Source organism: Urocitellus parryii, chromosome 6, assembly GCF_045843805.1.
Source record: "Urocitellus parryii isolate mUroPar1 chromosome 6, mUroPar1.hap1, whole genome shotgun sequence".
NCBI lineage: Eukaryota > Metazoa > Chordata > Mammalia > Rodentia > Sciuridae > Urocitellus > Urocitellus parryii.
In genome coordinates this window covers 3,572,361-3,592,642 of record NC_135536.1, presented here as the reverse complement: position 1 = coordinate 3,592,642, position 20,282 = coordinate 3,572,361, and the positions used below count along the sequence as shown (strand labels likewise).

The 20,282-nt window shown below is 40.8% G+C and overlaps 1 protein-coding gene and 1 pseudogene across 11 annotated transcripts in view; both read left to right on the top strand.

Moving 5' to 3' along the window:
* Mark3 (microtubule affinity regulating kinase 3) overlaps positions 1–20,282 on the top strand; it is a 101,463-nt gene that overhangs the window by 68,316 nt on the left and 12,865 nt on the right. For 9 of the 11 annotated variants that reach the window (XM_026405465.2, XM_026405463.2, XM_026405467.2 and 6 more), the window contains 7 exons: positions 2,001–2,237; positions 2,412–2,531; positions 2,995–3,094; positions 3,410–3,522; positions 4,008–4,161; positions 8,152–8,369; positions 15,267–15,370. In XM_026405465.2, the coding sequence (XP_026261250.1) occupies positions 2,001–2,237; positions 2,412–2,531; positions 2,995–3,094; positions 3,410–3,522; positions 4,008–4,161; positions 8,152–8,369; positions 15,267–15,370 (1,046 nt within the window). The remainder of the gene's footprint in view (positions 1–2,000; positions 2,238–2,411; positions 2,532–2,994; positions 3,095–3,409; positions 3,523–4,007; positions 4,162–8,151; positions 8,370–15,266; positions 15,371–20,282) is intronic. The other 2 variants (XM_026405466.2, XM_026405464.2) reach the window with 1 other exon arrangement.
* LOC113194405 (AFG2-interacting ribosome maturation factor pseudogene) lies at positions 10,225–10,837 on the top strand (annotated as a pseudogene).

Below are 20,282 nucleotides of genomic sequence, written 5' to 3'. Positions count from 1 at the left end.
TAAAAGTGAAGTTTAGGGCTGGGGATGTGGCTCAAGCGGTAGCGCGCTCGCCTGGCATGCGTGCGTCCCAGGTTCGATCCTCAGCACCACATACCAACAAAGATGTTGTGTCCGCCAATAACTAAAAAATAAATAAGTATTTTTAAAAAAAGTGAAGTTTATTAAAAGTATTTCCTGTTTTAGTGACAGCTAGTAGTTGATCTCTGGAGCACAGTGGTCAAAACCAAAGAGAAAAAAAATCCCCGAGAAGTGCACAGGTGCCCCTGGACAGTATCTCCAGTGCTGTGTTGTACCTTTTCTGCCCAAGTGAGCATTCTCCCCTGCCAACAGCAGTCCTGCTAGAGGCCTCCTGTGGGCCTGCACCTCTGCCCTTACTCAGAGAAGGAAGAGGTTGTGTGGCTGGCAGAGCACTTTCCCACCAGGCCCATCTGCCCAACACACCCACAGACAGCCTTCATTTCCCTCCTTTTTACAGGAATGTGGTACCCTGCAGGGCTGTGCAGTCTGCGGCCTCATCACTCTGTTTCTTCCTTTACTCTCTTTCTCTTCCACCTTCTCACCAAGAGCATTCCACATGCTGGAGTTTACCCCATATTGCAGTTCATCCCAGTTTCTCCGTTAGGTACCTTCCAGATACAATACCCCTCTCTTTCCACCTTCACAGCACATTCTCCAGTTATTTACTAGATACTCAGTCTTGACTTTGCACTCTTCTCTGTGCCCTTCTCATGCAAGTTGTCCTCTTACTTGCTCCTATTGCTGCCCACCCTGAGTGCATTTGATTTTATTCTAGGAGCTCCGGTGGCTGCCTATGTACCAGTGACCTTTGGTCTCTTCCCAGGATGCAGGTGGCATGAAGGCCTCTTTACCTGAGCACCCCTTGGCATCTCAGCATATCCAAAGCCTGAGCTCTTCCTAACGTCTTCTGTTTCTGATTTTGCCCCTTCCTTACCAGTATGATTTCCACATTGCATCCAGAGTAGTCTTTAGAAAACATAAATAAGATTGTCACATCTCTGCTTAACAACTCCACAGCAGCTTCTTCTTTCCCTCAGAATGAAAACCCATACTTCTCAAGCACAAGTCACTTAGCAGCCCTTTGCATTTCAGCCTGGCCACCTGTGCATCTCACATAGGATTTCAGGTTCTAGAAAGAATAGGTTTCAGACTGTTCTACCTGCAAACCCACCCTCTGCGATCAGTTGTCTCAGACTTCTTCTGGGAAGCTGCCTGCCCACCAGTGCTGAGCCCCTGGTGTGTAGAACCTCTGCCACAGTGCATGAGTCTCCGGCAGCTGGCAGCTGCTTATCTTCCTCCTCTCCCACTTTTTTTAGTTGTAGATGGACACAGTACCTTTATTTTATTTATTGTTATGTGGTGCTGAGGATCAAACCCAATGCTTTACACACACTAGGCAAGCACTGTACCACTGAGCTACAACCACAGCCCTTCTTCTCTCCCCTTCTGAACTGAGGCAGGGCCCTGTCTGGCTCATCCTTACACTTCCATCACCAGTCCAACCCCTGCTATGTGGTAACTGCTTGGTACATGTTGATTGAAGTAAATGAAAGGGGCTGGTTTTTCTCTTGAGTGAGATTTCTCCCTTCCCAATAATAGCCATTTCTCAACTCTAGCAGTTTTTATGAAATACAGCTGTCTACTTAAAGCAAGAGCCTATATTTTTTAAAAGCCTTATTGTTAATCATAAAGGTTATTGTGTTTTTTTTGATCTTGGGAGTATATTGAATGTTTAAATTACTGCTGTAATTAATCTATATTTGATGTGTGTTTTGGATTATTCATGTTATAAAATTAAGAGTTCTAATTTGTCTCCTGCTTTTTCTCTAGAAGCAGTGTTTTCTCATTTTTATTATTAGGAGATACTGATGATCTCATGTCATTACAAAAAGTTTTCATGAGAGGATACTGACTCATAATGAGTCAGAATTGGAATTGTTTTTTGGTTAACTTTCATGTTTATCTTGGTGTTTTCCCTCTAGGCTGAAAATCTGTTGTTAGATGCAGATATGAACATTAAAATAGCAGATTTTGGTTTCAGCAACGAGTTCACTCTTGGCAGTAAGCTAGACACATTCTGTGGTAGTCCTCCATACGCAGCCCCAGAGCTTTTCCAGGGCAAGAAGTACGACGGGCCGGAAGTCGACGTGTGGAGTCTTGGCGTGATTCTGTACACCCTAGTCAGCGGGTCACTTCCCTTTGACGGGCAAAATCTGAAGGTATAAGAATTTGGTATAGCCATGTTCTTCTCCAAACTAAGAGGATTTTTATGAAGTTGTATGAATTGATGTTTTTATGTTATATTGGTATGGGGGCTTTAGTGGGTTTTCTTTTTTCTTTTTCTTTTTTTAACCTTAAAGTTGACTCATTTTCTTTCCTCTACATCCCCAAAGGAACTTAGAGAGAGAGTGTTACGAGGGAAATACAGAATCCCTTTCTACATGTCCACAGACTGTGAAAACCTTCTCAAACGCTTCCTGGTGCTAAACCCAATTAAGCGAGGCACTCTAGAGGTAATAATACAAGTGACTTGGAGAGTCATGAGTATTTTCAGAACTTGCTTGGTTTGTATGACATACCAAAATCTCTCCTGGGCTTTTTTCAAGCATGAAGTGAAATAAAAAATATATTTCTTTTCTTTAAGTTACCTCTTTTTGGTGAGGGGAGGGTGGTACCTGAGATCAAACCCAGGGCCTCACACATCCTAGATAAGCAGTCTGCCACTAAGCTACATCCCTAGCCCTTTTTATTTTATTTTGAGGCAGATCTTGCAAAATTGCCTGTCTAGCCTAGATCCTGCCATCCTCCTGCCTCAACCTTTCACCTGTATAGCTGGGATTACAGGTGCATGCCACCATGCCTGGCTTAAGTTACCTTTTGAACTGTAATCAATAAAATGTTGAAAATAAATTTTTCTAAATTATGGTCATTGGGATATTTTATTTTATGCTGCTAATGAATCGTTCACCTTTACAGCAAATCATGAAGGACAGGTGGATCAATGCAGGACATGAGGAAGATGAGCTTAAACCCTTTGTTGAACCAGAACTAGACATCTCAGACCAGAAGAGAATAGGTAATTCCTCTGTGCCTACGTGTTTGTGTATGTCTACTTACATGACTTGTCTTCACTCCTATATGCGCACCTCAAGTATGAATAATGAGAAATGTGTACAAGACATACTGTCTGGCTTCTCTGTTCTGCCCCATTCATGAATCACCACGTGTAGTTTCCTGCATCAGTACCCAGAAACAGAAACACATTCAACCATTTGTTTATGTTAGGAAGTGTATGATTTTTTTAGGTCAAATAAGGAAAATTATTTTACTCTGTAACAGATGATTTCTTATGCAAACAAAACACATAAACCATATTATACCCTTCTTTTAGATATTATGGTAGGAATGGGATATTCACAAGAAGAAATTCAAGAATCTCTCAGTAAAATGAAATATGATGAAATCACAGCTACATACTTGTTGTTGGGGAGAAAATCTTCAGAGGTAAGAGTAATCAAAGAGGAAGAGCTAAAATGTCCTTTATATGAATGATCAGTTTTGTTATTTTTTTAATATATAAAACATTTGATGCAATATTTTTTAAGTTTACCTACAAATAACAAATCTTAACTCCTGTGACCATTATGAGTTACTATTTTAACTTTAAAATAACAATGCCTTAAAATATATAGGAGTATTCATAAATTAACCTGTAGTAATTAATAGTTTAGAAATGATGTGTCAAATCAAGCAAACAAAGCATCGTTAGTTTGAAAAAGCTTAGAAAGATCATTAATATATAACCTTTTGCGAGTTTTCCCAGCAGTCAGAAAAATGCTTTTGCCTGAGTTTAGGGTTGTCACCTTGTACATCGCTGTGCCCCCTCTCTAAGTGAATGTTCATGAGAGCTGTGTGGTCATGAGAAGCTGAGCTTCCTGACAAGCCACTGGGGTCCGTGTATGGTTGCCGCTCTTCTCATTCTCCCGTAGCTGGACGCTAGCGACTCCAGTTCTAGCAGCAACCTTTCACTTGCTAAGGTGCGGCCAAGCAGTGACCTCAGCAACAGCACTGGCCAGTCTCCTCACCACAAAGTGCAGAGAAGTGTTTCTTCCAGCCAGAAGCAGAGACGGTACAGTGACCATGGTAAGTCTGAGGCTGTTCAGCAGTTCTGGCTGCACCCTTTTTTTGCTTGTGGTCTGCCAGGGTGGAAATTGGTGTGATGTCCCTTCGTGGCATTTCCTGCCTGCCTTTTCTCAGGTTCTGGCACAATCGAGGCTCTTATCTCCTTGACAGATTTGGTGGACTTTGGCTGGGTAAGGCTCAGCTGGGCAGAAGCTCCCCAAGGCTTTTCACCCTCTGAGACCCCTGACTTAGTAGTCTGGAGTTCTGTCCATCTCTTCTCCACCCCTGCCTTGTTTTTACTTTGTAGGACAGCATTCTCTGGTAGAATTCTCTGTGCTTCTAACAATGTTCTATATCTGTGCAGCCCAATCAAGTGGACTTAACAGTGTTTTTAAATCTCACTTAAAGTAAATACATAGAACCACATGTGGCCAGTAGCCACCATGTTGGTTAAAGCAACCCTAGGGAGTTCATGGTACCTCAGTTTTGTCTTAATTGGCTTTAATTGTTATGGTGTCATTCTCATCCTCACTCTTGTTGTTGGTTTGGTTAAGCCACCCTCACTCTTAAACTTCACTGGAAGCTGGAAGCTGAAGGCCCCGATGGGTTGGCTGATCTACCCCTGTGGTTATTCTACCTTTAAGGCAGCTCTTTTGGGTTCCTGAGATGCTAGCATATGTGTAGCTGTAAATGTAAAAATTGTGGGTATTCCTTTAACTCCAGTATTCTAGGGTTCAGAAAGTAAATCTATATTGACCTAGTCCTAATTTTTTTTTTCTTTCTTCTTTTTCAGTACCAGGGATTGAATTAAGGGGCTGTCAACCAATGAGCCACATGCCCAGCACTTTTTTGTATTTTATTTAGAGACGGAGTCTCACTGAGTTGCTTAGCGCCTTGCTTTTGCTGAGGCTGGCGTTGAACTTTCGATCCTCCTGCCTTAGCCTCCCAAGCCCCTGGGATTACGGGCGTGCTCCATCTTTCCCAGGCTGACCTGGTCCTATTTAAAAGAATGACCTCCTGTGGGACTCCCCATTAATCCCTTGTTCATTTCATTTCCCTTCTCTGGACATTTTTTACCTCCATTCTTTGATCTTGCGATTTGAAACTGAGCTACACAAAGCATTCCAGACATGCTTTGGTTTTGCATTAAAAATGATGCTGGTTGGGGTTGTAGCTCAGTGGCAGAGAGCTTGCTTAATTAAGCATGTGTGAGGCACTAGATTCGATCTCAGCATCACATAAAAATAAATAAAATAAAAGGTATTGTGTCCATCTACACCTAAAATAAAATAAAGGGAGGCTGCTTTGCTTTGGTTTCCACTGCTCTTCCTGCCAGTGCATGCCAATGCCTGGCTGGACTGAAGCTGTTGCAGTGTCTGCTCTGCCAGGGTAGAACTGAGCTCCGAACCCATTCTGACACCAGGCTTTGTAGCATCTATGAATGAAGTAGGGATTCAGGTCTGTCGCCTTGTGTGTTCTTGTTAGTTGCCGATGAAATACGCTAGCAGATGCCCACATTTTTTTCCTAAAATCATTCAATTTAAAGGGAATTGTTCCTAAATGCTGAAAGAAACCTAGTAATTCAATTTTTTCATTTCTTTAGGCATTGCCTTAATAAGTTTGTTCTTCCTTAGGCCCATAGGTTCTATCTGTATTAATGCCTTTCCCCCTGCTCATAAAATGCTAGAAATAAAAAGAGCTTTGGACCTGATGCCATATACTCACCAGTCCCCCATTTTTTCAATAAACAAGTAGGTCAAGGAAGGTCACTAGGTCTCCTGAGATCACAGAGCAAGTGAAGAATACCCAGGGCAAAACCCAAGACACTTGGTCCCTGGTCCTGTGGCTTGTCCACTAAACCACCTCATTGGAATGGTCTTTTTAATAATAATTTTCAAAGGATTTCAGAATCCTTTCTTGTACCTTCTAATATTAAAAGGAAGTTTATGCAGGACTATTTCCAGAAATTGATTCATAGAGAAAAATCACTGACCATGTTCCTGGCATTTTTTTTTTTTTTTTTACTCTTTTTGGAGATGAAGTAATTGGCAAAAGAAAGCTCTGACAATGCCCCCAGCACTGTCTTTCAAGTGCTCTGAGCAGGACAGGCCCCAGGGAGCCTCCCAGTGAAGCAGGCCCACTGAAAAGCACTGAGGTCCTTCTGCCTCTGTACCACAAGCCACAGGACCAAGGACCACTCTGACCCCCAGTGCTTCCTAATGGGGGGCCCAGGTGTAAACCCCAGTGTGTATATATATGCACTTTCCTGAGAAGGGGGTATCTCAATCAGACTTTCAAAGGGTTCTTTCTCTTGTTTTAAAATAAATTGATTTATTAATTAATAAATTTGATAATGAGCAATTTGGAAATAATCAGAAAAAAAATTGGATCCCTTTCTCACATCTTATCTAAGGATAAATTCCAACTGGGCTTCATGATATGAAAATATAAAAAATGAAATCCCTTAGCTATAAGTATAGCTCAGTGTTAGTGTTTGTCTAGCATATATAAAGCCCTGGGTTCAATCCCCAACACCACAAAAAAAAAAAAGTCAAAAAAAGTTTTGTAACTTGGACTGGAAAAGTCTTTTTAAATATGATAACCAGGGCTGGGGATGTGGCTCAAGCGGTAGCGCGCTCGCCTGGCATGCGTGCGGCCTGGGTTCGATCCTCAGCACCACATACCAACAAAGATGTTGTGTCCGCCGAGAACTAAAAAATAAATATTAAAAAAATTCTCTCTCTCTCTCTCTCACTCTCTCTTAAAAAAAAAATATGATAACCAAACAATAAATTCATGAGGAAAAGACTTATATATGTGACTGTGTGCTACCTCCATACCACCAACTGGTGCACAGTAAATAGGAAGGAACCTCGATACCTACAGTGATGTGGATGGATACTGAGTGGGAAGAACAGTCTCAAGTCACATGCTATTGATTATATTTATATAATATTCTTGAAATGACAGAATGATAGATATGGAGCACAGGTTATTGGTTGTCAGAGCTAAAGATCAGGGAATTGGGTTGGAAGATGGCTGAGGCCATGAAAGGGTGGCCCCACAAGGTCTTTGAAATAGAACTGTCGTGTGCAATTGACTGGTGGTGCTCATAGGAATGTACACATATGATAAAGTGTGTAGTATTAGACACACAAGTGCAAATAAAATGGGAAATTTGAATGAGGCTGTAGAGTGGATTGGTGTCTATCTCCATTCAGAATCTCATATTTTAAAAAAGGTTTTTGTACTTCCTTTTTTAAAAAAAAATATATATATATATATATAAATAAATATATATATTTAGTTGTTGATAGACCTTTATTTATTTATATACAGTTCTGAGAATCAAACCCAGTGCCTGTCACAGGCAGATGCACTACCACTGAGCCACAACCCCAACCCCTAGTAAGCGAAATTTAAAATCAAATTCTGTTTGTGGGGTTTTTTTGTTTTTGTTTTTTTGGTACTAAGGATTGAACGCAGGGGTGCTTACCACCAAGCCACATCCCCACCTCTTTTTAAAAATATTTTATTAGCAACAGGGTCTTGCCAGGTTGCTCAGGGCCTCCCTGAGTTTCTGAGGCTGAGTTTTAACTCGAAATCTTCCTGTCTCAGCCTCCCCAGTCACTGAGATTACAGACATGTGCCACTGTGACTGGCAATCAGATTCATTTTATAGGGCAGGGTCAATATTAGATGTAAATGGGAACCATTTTAAGGATTTTACTGTTTTATACTTTTTAGATGAATCTTAGACTATCTTATAAATTTTTTCACAGAATAATATGTGAAACTGCCTTTTTTAAAAAAAAAAAAAAAACCTCAAGGGCATTCTACCACTGAACCACAGCTCCAGCTCTTTTTATTATTATTGTTATTTTATTTTGAGACTGGACTCATTAAGTAGCAATTCCTGCTTCCTGAGTCACTGGGATTACAAGCCTGTGCCACTGCATCAGCTACTTTCTGTCTTTTAAAGCATGAACTTTTTTTTTTTTTTTTTTTTAGCTGGACCAGCTATTCCTTCAGTTGTGGCATATCCAAAGAGGAGTCAGACCAGCACTGCAGATAGTGACCTCAAAGAAGATGGAATTCCTTCCCGGAAATCAGGTGGCAGTGCTGGGGGAGGAAAGGGAATTGCTCCAGCCAGTCCCATGCTTGGGAATGCAAGTAATCCCAACAAGGCGGATATTCCTGAACGCAAGAAAAGCCCCGCTGTCCCCAGTGTAAGTATTGCTGGCCTGAGGAGTAGTCCCTAGGATTGTTGGGCTAGAACCAGCTAGACACCACTATTCTGAGTCTACCTGTTTCACTCCTGTGCTCTCCTCTGCTTGGAACATCCATCCACTAGGCTGCATACTATCTCCACCTATAGAAATTCCACTTGCTACATTGTAGGTATTTCTGGTTGATACCCCCTGTTCTACTTCATTCCTGCTGCTATGACACAATACCTGGCTGAGTATAAGGAACAGAAATTCATTCTTATTGTTCTAGAGGCCAGAAAATCCCAGGGCAAAGCAAAGCATTACCAGGTTCATTGGCATTTGCTTCCAAGGTGGTACCCTGTTGCTATATCCTCCAGAGAAGAACATTGTGCACACACAGCACAAGGGGCAAATTTGCTGCTGACAAGCCCATTCATAAAACACTGATGACCTTCTGAAGCTCCACTTAGAGTCATTACATTGGAGATGACGCTTCAACATGAATTTTGGAGGGATGCGAACATTTAAACATAGCACATGTCCCACACACTGAATGAGTGATCAGGTCCTGTGTGTAAAGGCTCTTTGCAATTAACTGAGTTTTAGATTGTGTCTGGTACTAAGACATGGAGTGACCACACAGTCTAATGGAGGAAGTCAGTAAAAACTGCAGTGCAGACAGGTGACAGTGATCAGAAGCCTGGTGGGCATGGCACCTGGAGGCTGTGCTCTAGCAGGGCATGTGTGCCCTATGCCAGGGACCATGACTTAGCTAGACTATAACGTAAAGAAAATGCAAGGCAGTTGGTAATTGCCTGAAGTTACATTGCTGACCTTAATCTCTGCCCTTAATAAAAATATCCCCAGTGAGTAGGTAGTGTTTGTTCAATTAAATTGAATCCATTCTGATTCAGAACACTTTACTGTGAATTGAAGTGTTTCTCTCTGATAATTGTTTTTAGCATTGCTAGAAGTATTATTTGGAAATAATTTGCAGAGAAGTGAGTGAAGTTAAGATTATTCAGCAAGCATGTCTTATTTACAAAGGTAACTGTGAGGGAGCCCCAGGCAGGCTGCTTCTCCCTTGGAAGTTTCTGATCAAATACTGAATGGGACAGAGGTGCATAAAAGAGCTCCAGGTTTTTTGTTTTGTTTTGTTTTGTTTTAGAGAGATAATTTTTTTTAATATTTATTTTTTAGTTTTCAGCAGACACAACATCTTTGTATGTGGTGCTGAGGATCGAACCTGGGCCGCACGCATGCCAGGCTAGCGCGCTACCGCTTGAGCCACATCCCTAGCCCCAGCTCCAGGGTTTTCATCTTCATCCTCCAACATTGTGTTTAGTCATAGTAAACCCTGTGTTAAAAATATTTGTATTTTGCTGCTTTTTTGTTTTTGATTCTTTTTGGGGTAACCAGGGATTGAACCCAGGAGCACGTAACCACTGAGCCACATCCCTATTCATTTTCTATATTTTATTTAGAGACAAGGCCTTGCTAAGTTGCTGAGGCTGGCTTTGAACTTGCAATCCTCCTGCCTCAGCCACTCAAGTTACTGGGATTACAGGCATGCACCATCATGCCTGGCTGTATTTTGCCTTCTGAATGCCATAAAACGGAATTGTCATTCCATGGCCTTTTGGTTTAAATTCATTCTTCGACTTTTGTTGTTAGCAGAAAAGACAAGGAAGGACTTCATTCTCTGCTTTCATGCCTTTTCCATTGTCATTGCTCTTACCTTTCTGCATGCTACTGTTGCAAAAAGACATCTTGAGCATTATCAGCTACCTATATTTGTTCATAAAAGAGAAGTTGCCTTGGGCTACCCAAAAATAAAATAGAGAGTGCGAGCCGCTGTGCTTTCCGGAAGAAGATGGCTCAAGACCGGCCTTTACTTGCTGTGCAGGAGGCCCTGAAGAAGTGCTTCCCAGCAGTGGAGGAGCAGCAGGGCCTGTGGGAGAGCACCCTGAGGGGACTGCTCGCTGCTCCTGGCCTCCCTCAGCAACCTGGTAGAGTAGTTGCAGGCCACGCAAAGTGTGCGGTTCCAAGATGTGCTGGCACTCCGGGCCTTCCCGGACTTACAGGAGTGGCTGAGGCGCAAGCAGCTGGCGGCTGGGGACATTGTCCTGGACAAGCTAGGAGAGAGGCTAGCCACCCTCCTCAAGATGGGCGACACGGTCAGCAGCCATGTGGAGCAAGTGTTTCGGATCTATGAGCAACACACAGATGTGGTCAGCCTTGATGCTGTTCTGCAGCCCTCGGCTGAGAGCCCTTCTGTGGCTGACATGTTGAAATGGTTGCAAGATATTGAGAGACATTATTGAAGTTCGTATCTGAAGAGAAAGTATCTCTTTTCCTCTATCCAGTGGGGAGACTTGGCAGGTATCCAAGCATTGCCCAAGGCCTGGGACCAAATTTCAGCAGATGAACACCAAGATCTTGTACCAGATATCCTACTGAATTTTTCCTTCTTCCTGGAAGAATAAGGAAACTTCACGTTTATGTGGAGACCAGAAGCACCACAGTTGAAGACTGACATTGCTGCATTGTGGTATTTCTAAAGAAACATCAGCATAACAACCTAACATGTTTGAAATATTAATGCCTAAAACCTAAGGACTAGGTCCTCAGAGGATTGATGATAAATGTTTCTGGGGCTTCTCCATGCCAGACTTTGCCAAGGGTTCCTGGGCCATTGCTTGCCCTTCCTGAGGTTCAGGGAAGTGGAGGAGATAGAAAGCAGGAAGGGCAGTACTGATAAACCTGTCTGTATCGTAAGGACCAAGCGGCAGGGAGGGAAAGGACAGGAGATAAAGGGCAGAAGTCACCTGTGGCATTATCTGAAGCACCAAGTCTGACTGATATCGGATCCTGGCTTTGTGTCTGTACTTGACACCTTGAAGAACGAAAAAGAGATTTTGATGAAAAATAAGATAGCAGAGTAATTAGCCATGTATTAGTTAGCATTGCTAGAATATAATACCTGAAGCAAGTAACTTATAAAAAGAAAGGGTTTGTTTTGGCTCACAGTTCTAGCAGTTCCAGTCCAGGACAGGGCAGCTTTGTGGCTTTGGGCCTCCAGTGAGGGCAGCACATCATGGCAGGAACATGTGGTGGAACACACCACTCACTTCATTAGCCAGGAAACAGAGAGTGGATGGTTCAGGGCCACAACCTTGATGACCTAAGTACCTACCACCAGGCCCCACCTCCAATATTGCCACACTAGAGCCTAGTCTTTTAATGTCTGGACCTTGGGGAACAGTCATCCAGATGATAGCAACAACATTATCATAATTTGTCCCATTAGTTTTCAATGTTTTACTGCACATGGTCCACTCATGCTGTATTAAGGGTGAGTGCTTTATCTTTGTTCAGAAATTATATGATTAGAAAAAAGATTATAGGGCTGAGGTTGTGGCTCAGTGGCAGAGCACTTGCCTTGAACATGTGAGGCACTGGGTTCGATCCTCAGCACCACATAAAAATAAATAAATAAGTAAAGATATCATGTCTATCTACAAGTAAAAGAATATTTTTTTTTTTAGAGAGAGAATTTTTTAATATTTATTTTCTAGTTTTCAGCAGACACAACATCTTTGTATGTGGTGCTGAGGATCGAACCTGGGCCGCACGCATGCCAGGCGAGCGCACTACCGCTTGAGCCACATCCCCAGCCCTAGAATGTTTTTTTTTAATATCTTTATTTTTATGTGGTGCTGAGGATCGAACCCAGTGCCTCACACATGCAAGGTGGTGCTCTACCACTGAGCTACAGCCCCAGCCCAACTAAAAGAATATTTTAAAAAGAAAAAAATGGGGGTTGGGGTTGTGGCTCAGCAGTAGAGCACTTGTCTGGCATGTGCGGGGCCCTGGGTTTGATCCTCAGAACTACATATAAATCAATAAACTAAAGGTATAAAAAAGAAAGAAAGAAATGATTATAGATTGGAATGGGCATCATGTTGCACACCTGTAATACTCCCAGTGGCTCAGGGGACTAAGCCAGACATAGCAATTTGGCGAGACCCTAATTCAAAAATAAAAAAGAACTGGTAAAGCACTTGCCAAATGTGCACACCTCTGGGTTCCATCTCCAGTGCTGCAAAAAGTAGTAGTAGTAATAATAATAATAATAATAATAAATTATACGAAGCCAGCACCTGCCTGTGATTCCAATGACTCTTGAGGATGAGGCAGAAGGATTGGAAGTTCAGGGCCAGCCTCAGCAACCTCGCAAGGACCTAACCACTTAGGGAAACGCTGTCTCATGATTAAAAAAAAAAAAAGCCACTGGGAATGTAGCTCAATGACAAACACCCGCTGAGTGTTCAATCCCCTATACAGACAGGGAAGAGGGAAGGATGGGAGAAAATGATAAAATTCATCATTTTGACTTTAGTTCCTTTTTAAAAATTTTTTATTTCAAGAGCTAGATTGATATGCTATTCACATGACATATAGTTACCCATTTTAAAGTATGCAGCTCGGTGGCATTTACTGTGCTCAGTGTTGTGCAACCACCATTTCTCTCCAGTTTCTTAAGATTTCAACAATCCCAAAGAGTACCCTCTACCCATTAAATATCATCCCATTTCTCCTCCCCTGGCAATCACCAGTCTGTTTTCTCTCTCCAGGCTTGCCTGTTCCACACATTTCATATAAGTGGAACCATGTAATGTGTGTTCTTTTGTGTCTGCCTTCTTTAAGTCAGCATGTTTTCAGAATTCATCTGAGTTGTAACATGTATTATTACTCTATTCCTTTTTACAGCTAACTAATATGCCTTTGGGTACATGGAGACCGCAATTTGTCTGAATATCTGTCGATAGGAATTTAGGTTATTTCCACCTTTTGATTATGTTCAATAAAGTGTTATAAACATTCTTTTGTTAATATTTATTTTTTAGTTTTTTAGGTGGATACTGCATTTTTATTTTATTTTTATGTGGTGCTGAGGATGGAACCCAGTGCCTCATGCATGCTAGGCAAGCACTCTACCACTGAGCCACAACCTCAGCCCCAAATAAAGTGTTATAAACATTTGTGTGCAAATTTCCATGTGGATTATTTAGCTTTTCATTTATCTTGGACATAATACCAAAGGATAAAATTCCTGGGTCATGTCATTCTGTTTAACTTTTTGAGGAGCTACCAAACTTTAACATCTGCATCATTTTACATTCCTCCCAGCAATATATGAGAGTTCCTGTTTCTCCACATCCTTGCCAACACTATTTTCATTTTTATTATAACCATCCTAGTGAGTATGAAGTAGTATTTCATGGTTTTGATTTATATTTCCTTAATGACCAATGATAATCAAACATCTTTTTCTGTGCTTTTTGGCCATTTGTATAATTTCTTTGGATAAATTTATATTCAAGTTGCCCTTTTTACTTTTTATTTTATTTTATTTTTATTTTTGTTACTGGGGATTTGCTACCCAGAGGTGCTAAGCTACACCCCCAGCCCTTTTTATTTATTTTAAGATGGGGTCTCACTAAGTTGCTGAAGCTGACCTCGAATTTGAGATTCTCCTGCCTCTCAGACTCCTGAGTCACTGTGATTGCAGGTGTGAATCCAGCTCAAGTTGCTTTTTTTTTTTTTTTGGTGGTGGTGGTGCTAGGGATTAAACCCAGGGCCTTGTGCATGATGCAAGGCAAGCACTCTACCAACTTAGCATATCCCCCAGCCCTTCAACTGCCCGTTTTGGGGATATTTTTTGTTGTTGTTTTTTTTTCAATCTGTAATTTTTTTTTATTGTTCACTATTTATTTTTTCTTTTTTTTTCTTTTAATTTTAATTTGTTATATATGACAACAGGATGCCTTACAATTCACATTCCATATATAGAACACAATTTTTCATATCTCTGGTTATACACAAAGTAGAGTCACATCCTTTGTGTCTTCATACATATACTTAGGATAATGATAACCATCACATTTCACCATCTTTCCTACCCCTGTACCTGCTCTCTTTCCCTCCCCTTTTCCTCTTTGCCCCATCTAGAGTTCATTTAATCCCCCCGCACAGCATATTGCCTGTTTTTAATTAAGTTGTTTGAAGCCAGGCATGGTGATGTGCCTGTACAGTCCCAACTGCTTGGAAGGCTGAGGCAGGAAGATCACTTGAGCCTAGGAGTTTCTCTTTATTTTCTTGATAATGTTCGTTGATACACACAATTCTGTTTTTGGGGGGTAGAGATTGGTACCTGGCATCAAATTGGTGACACTTAAGCACTGTGCCACATCCCCAGTCTTTTTTTTTTTTTTTTCCTTTTTTTTTTTTTGAGACAGGGTCTCACTAAGTTGCAAAATTGCTAAAGCTGGCCTCAAATTTGATCCTTCTGCCTCAGCCTCCTGGGTTGCTGAAATTACTGGTATGCACCACTGCACCCATAACGTTATCCACTTGCTAAAATCTGCCTTAATTTTATTTATTTATTTATTTGTTTGTTTGTTTGTTTATTTTAAGTTGTTCATGTTTTTGGTGCCCTGTCTATGAATCTTATCAAATCCAATATCATGCAGATGTTTTATGTCAAGAGTTTTTTACTTTATAATTTATATATATATAATATAATTTTTTATTGTGAAAGTATTTGCTTTTAAAAAATAGTGGGTCACCCTATTGTCCTGATTTTAAGTAATCTGTGGATGATTATTTTATTTGTTATTAATAGACCAGCTTTTCAAAGTCACTCTGTCATAGCTACTTTTCACTGGGTCTGCCAGATGAGAGTTATACAAGTTGACGTCTCCTTTTTTTTTTGTCTTTTGGCCATTGCTGTTGATAATTTAGCATGTTTTTAAAGACTGAGTATTTGTGCTTACATAGATGTGTTCTTTTTTTCCTTATTGGTCTGTAGTTAACCTAATAGTTTAACAAAGAAACGCCCTTTTCTTACAGAGTAGCACAGCATCTGGTGGGATGACACGGCGGAATACTTATGTTTGCAGTGAGAGAACCACAGCGGACAGGCATTCAGTCATCCAGAATGGCAAGGAGAACAGGTATGACAGTGACCTGTTGGCACAAAAATTTCTTTTTCTAAGAGAAATGGAAGTATGTTGTTTATTTCTCAGTTTTTATAATCAAAATTCAAATAATAGTAAGTATTCTTGGAAGGTAAGTAAATTTGATTGCAAGATGCTAGGTTTCCAAATTCTTACTGTCCCAAGTATACCCTCCTGGCTGGCAGGGCCTGATGAGAAGAGGACTAGGTTAGTCCTCCCCATGTGATAGAGCGTGGCTGGCTGTTGGCTTGTTGCAGAACAGTGAATGGGGTGAGGGAGGTCAGATTTTGTACATGTCAGTTACTTAAGCAGGGTTGAAAGTGGGAGGCTGGGGGCCTGAAGCAGGGAGTACAAGGTAGGGCAGTGAGTATTCAAGAAAGGGTACCAGTGCCACAAAGACACCAATGGCCATGGTAGCAGCAAGAGTCCCTCCCTCAGACATATTGGAGCATCCAGAAGAAAGGGAGTCTGATATTCTGAATGGTTTAAAAGACAATAAGGCAGAAGAGGAGCATCAGACAACTGCAAACAACTGTCTTGGGTTATGAAATAAAATAAATAAACAGAAAAGTAGGATTAAGTAGGTCCAGAGACCATGAGGTAGGACTAGTTTAGGGAGAGAGGAAAAAAAAGAAACTTGAGTTGATAGAGTGTAATTAAATGTATGTTCTATATAAAATAGTTTTCCCAGACTGGTATGGATTTTCCTTCTTTACTTTTGGAAAAGTAGTGTATCATCCAAATTCCAAGTGAAAAGATAAAAGTGAGTTCTGGAGTGAAGATCCATGAAATAAGTTCACATCTTTTGTTGTCTCTTGGCCTCCCAGGGCCATAAACATCATCTGGTCATATCTAACATCAAAGTTTTTTTGTTTTTTTCTTCTGACACTAACTCTCTAAAATGGCACTGATGGTTTCTGTTTCTATTAGTCAGATGACATGTGACCCATAACTTCTGTGACCCTTGAGAAAGACCCTCCCCTGCTCAAACCCTAATTGTCCATCATGTCCCTGTTTCATAGGTAATTTAGGCTTGAACTGATAAGAGGCTGTTTGTTATGTAAGACTATTAATCAGTCAATGAATTTTAAGAAATATTTACATTATGGTGTCCTATTTTCTGACTTCTGTGTGTATGTCTTAACATTGTCTTTTTCCTTATGACAAAAAACTATTTAGGGCTCGGGATGTGGCTCAAGCAGTAACGCGCTTGCCTGGCATTCGCGGGGCGCTGGGTTCGATCCTCAGCACCATATAAAATAAAATAAAGATGTTGTGTCCACTGAAAACTGAAAAATAAATATTAAAGAGTCAGGCATGGTGGCATACATCTATAATCCTAGTGATTCCAGAAGCTGAGGTAGGCAAATCTAAGTCAGCCTCAGCCTCAGCAACTTAGCAAAGCCCTAGGTGACTTAATGAGACCCTGTATCAAAATTTTTAAAAATTTAGAAAAGGGCTGGGAATGTGGCATAGTGGTTAAGCAGTCCTGGGTTCAATCCCTACTACCAAAATGGGGGCTGCGGGAGAGTGTTTAGAGCAAGTCTTTCATTGCTTCCACCCTTTTGACTGAGTGTGTGCACATTGCACACTCAGGCCAAGTGCACACGTGCCCTTCTCCAGTTCACCTTTTTTAAAATTACTCCATTTATTCATGGAAGTACTTTGAAGACTTCTTTAATTCCTTTGAGTCATTTCCTTTCTGCATCCCCTAAAGACACCTTCCTTATTAGGTTGACTGCCCTGTATCTATCACCTGGGCCAGATGAGGTTGACTGTCACCTGGGCCTTCTTGCTTCTCTCAGCATCAGTCATTGAAATACTTTGCTTTGGAAGATGTTGTCTTCAGCCAAACAGAACCTTAGCACCACACCCTACAAAACAGGGCTTGTAGTTTTCAAAATATCTGTATTTTATTCTTTCTATTTTATAGAGTAATTGAAAAACTGTACAAGTATTGAGTTTGAAGGCTAACTAGTGGTCATGTTTTTCATTTTGTGAAGACATGAATGGGACAATTTTCCCTCCCTTAACATTGATGGTTGAGGTTTCCCTCTGCATCATTGACTCAAAGCTCTCTGCTTTGTCCTGTCCTCTCCCACCTCACATCTTATGACTTCACTACTTGAAAATGCAAGTGAGCTGCAGGATGCCTGGGCCTGTTAACTTCTGGAACAAGCACATTGTTCCACTTTCAACCTTAAATATGTTGGACTCTATTCTGTATGCAGCTGTTCATACAGAATTCCAACATAAGTGATTGGGGCTGACAAAACCAAGGCCTATGCCTGTCTTAACAAGCCCTAACCACCTTCAAAATTCTACTCTGAAAATAGGATGTTATTTCAAAGGCTCACCAAATACAGATTATTTTTCCTTTTGCCACAAGACAGCACAAGTGGGTTTTTATATATATAGTTTGGTATTTTTTCTTTCCTTTTTAAAATCAGCTTTATGTACTGATTCTAGTGCAATCTTTCTTTGATTGTCAGCTTTCCTGTGTAAGAGAAAACATGGAGCTTGTCATTGGTGTCTGCGGGAAGCACAGGTCTTGGCAGGTTCTTGTTTGGCACAAGCTCCTGTGCGTGGTTTTCTGTGTGGGACTAATGTTAGAGCCAGGCATGCTGATGGCCAGCCTGCTTTCTGCTGTGTTGCTCCTGACCACTAAGCAAAACACTAACACTAACACATGGTGCTCAATAAATCTTAGCTCTTGTTATGAATCATAAATTGCTCAGAAAGAATGTGAAGACTTTTCCTGGTTTCCATAGACTGTGCCTAACCTTGCAAGTTAATAATGCTGCTGAGCAACCTACCCTGGCACTCTGCTCATCAGCCCCCGTGCTACATAAGACTGCAAAAGGATGTTCTCATTTAAGGAAGTAATATTGTACCCTTAAGGTAAAACACAACAGAGTCCTAAAAGAAGTTTGGGAACTAGGTATCATTGGTTAAAATTTTTCATTGTAAAGTGATTTTACTATTTTATCTGCTTGGTTAGCATCGGGCCACAGGGAAAAGGACTAATGACAGTGAGTACATGTGCCTTTTATACAGGAATAGTTTTAATTCTGCTTTTGCCTGACCTGAGTATGCTTTTAGTGAGCACATGTCACATCAAAATGTTCTGATGTGGGAGAGGAGTCTGAATAGCAAACAATTCAAAGTGCCTGTCCCTTAGCAGCTGTAAGTGGATTAGAGTTTCAAAAAGAAGAAGTTATCAGTCACAAATACAAAACAGTTGGGAAGGCTCATAGAAACTTGGCTTCATGCAACTTAAAAAAACAATTCCTCTTTGGACCCATTATCTATTAAAGCAAATGCAATATACTATTTTGCAGTTGAGGATTATTATGGGCTAAACTATGAAACGTAACATCATTTTCAGTACTCTTCATAAGGGAAAATTGTTTAAACTCTCACAACAACCAACTTAATGAGCTTGTAGAATATATATTAGCCCATTATTGTATAGGGTGTATACATTGAAGATAGTGTTTTGTGAGTTTGGTTGTACGAGCTTGAAATGCAGCAAAAATTTACCGTTTCCAAAGCAGAATGCTAAGCCTGCTTCAGAAGTCAGCAATACATATCCTGTTTCATTGCTTGCTTTGTGGAATTCATGGTGTAACGTGAATTAAATTTCTAAATAAAAATATTATTGGAGCTGGGTATAGTAGCACACACCTGTGATCCTAGCTACTCAGAGATTGAAGTAGGAGGATCACAAGTAAGTTACACTTCCATTTTTAGAAAGTCCTCTCTCTTCAGGGAGGATCAGGTCTCTGCTGCAAGGCACCTGTGCATCTACTCTCACTGTCTTACGTGCCCTCTAGGTTTTGCCTACACCTCAGCCAGGCATCTGTTGTATGCTTCCTGGGCCAGACACTGCCTGAAAGGCCTACCCTTTTCCAGAAACTTTGAGCTGTTTATATTCTCCAGGGGAAATGCCAGACAACTCCTGCCTCTCCTTTCCTGCTTTCCTCAGTGCAGTCATTGATCCTAGTTCCCAGTTTGGCAAAAAATGTTAGCAGCTGGCTAGGGCACCCAAATGTATTGACTGACCACTGACCTGCTTGGAACAGATCAGAGAACAAGAGACAATGATGCTTATCTGTGACTTAGAAAAATAATGAGAGAGAGAGAGTGTATGTGTGTGTGTGTGTGTCTGTGTGTGTCTGTGTATGCCTATAAATCATGTATAGGTAACAGCCAATCATTTTGTCAAATACTTAAACCAAGTTTAGAGGCTCTTTTGTGTGTGACAGTCCAAACTGGGTTAATAAAGACAAAAAAGTTCGTATAGTGGTTCATGTATCTTTAAAAGTTCTGGGTAGAACTGGGGTTGTAAGTCAGTGGTGGAGCACTTGCCTAGCATGTGTGAGGCACTAGGTTCTATCCTTAGCACCACATAAAAATAAATAAATAAAACTAAGGTATTGTGTCCATCTACAACTAAAAAGATTTAAAATTTAAAAAAAAAAAAATTAAGTTCTGGGTGCTGCGCGCCTATGATCCCAGCAGTTCAAAAGGCTAAGGCAGGAGGATCACAAGTTAAAAGCCAGCCTCAGCAATTTAGCGAGCACCTAAGCAAAATAAAATATAAATAGGGCTGGGGATGTGGCTCAGTGGTTAAACACCTCTAGGTTCAATCCCTGGTACAAAAAAAAAAAAAAAGTTTAGGAAAATGATTGGAACATCCAAGCATTATGTTAATAAGCCAGACTCAGAAATGAAAGATTTTGTTTTCTCTCATATGTGGAAGCTAAAGAGAAAAAAAAAGAGGGGTTCTTATGAAATTAGAAGGAAGACTAAGGGAATTGGGGGTAATGGGGGAATGAAATTATTTAAATTATTGTTGTGTGCATGTATGAATATGTCACAGTGAATCCCACTATTAGATATATAT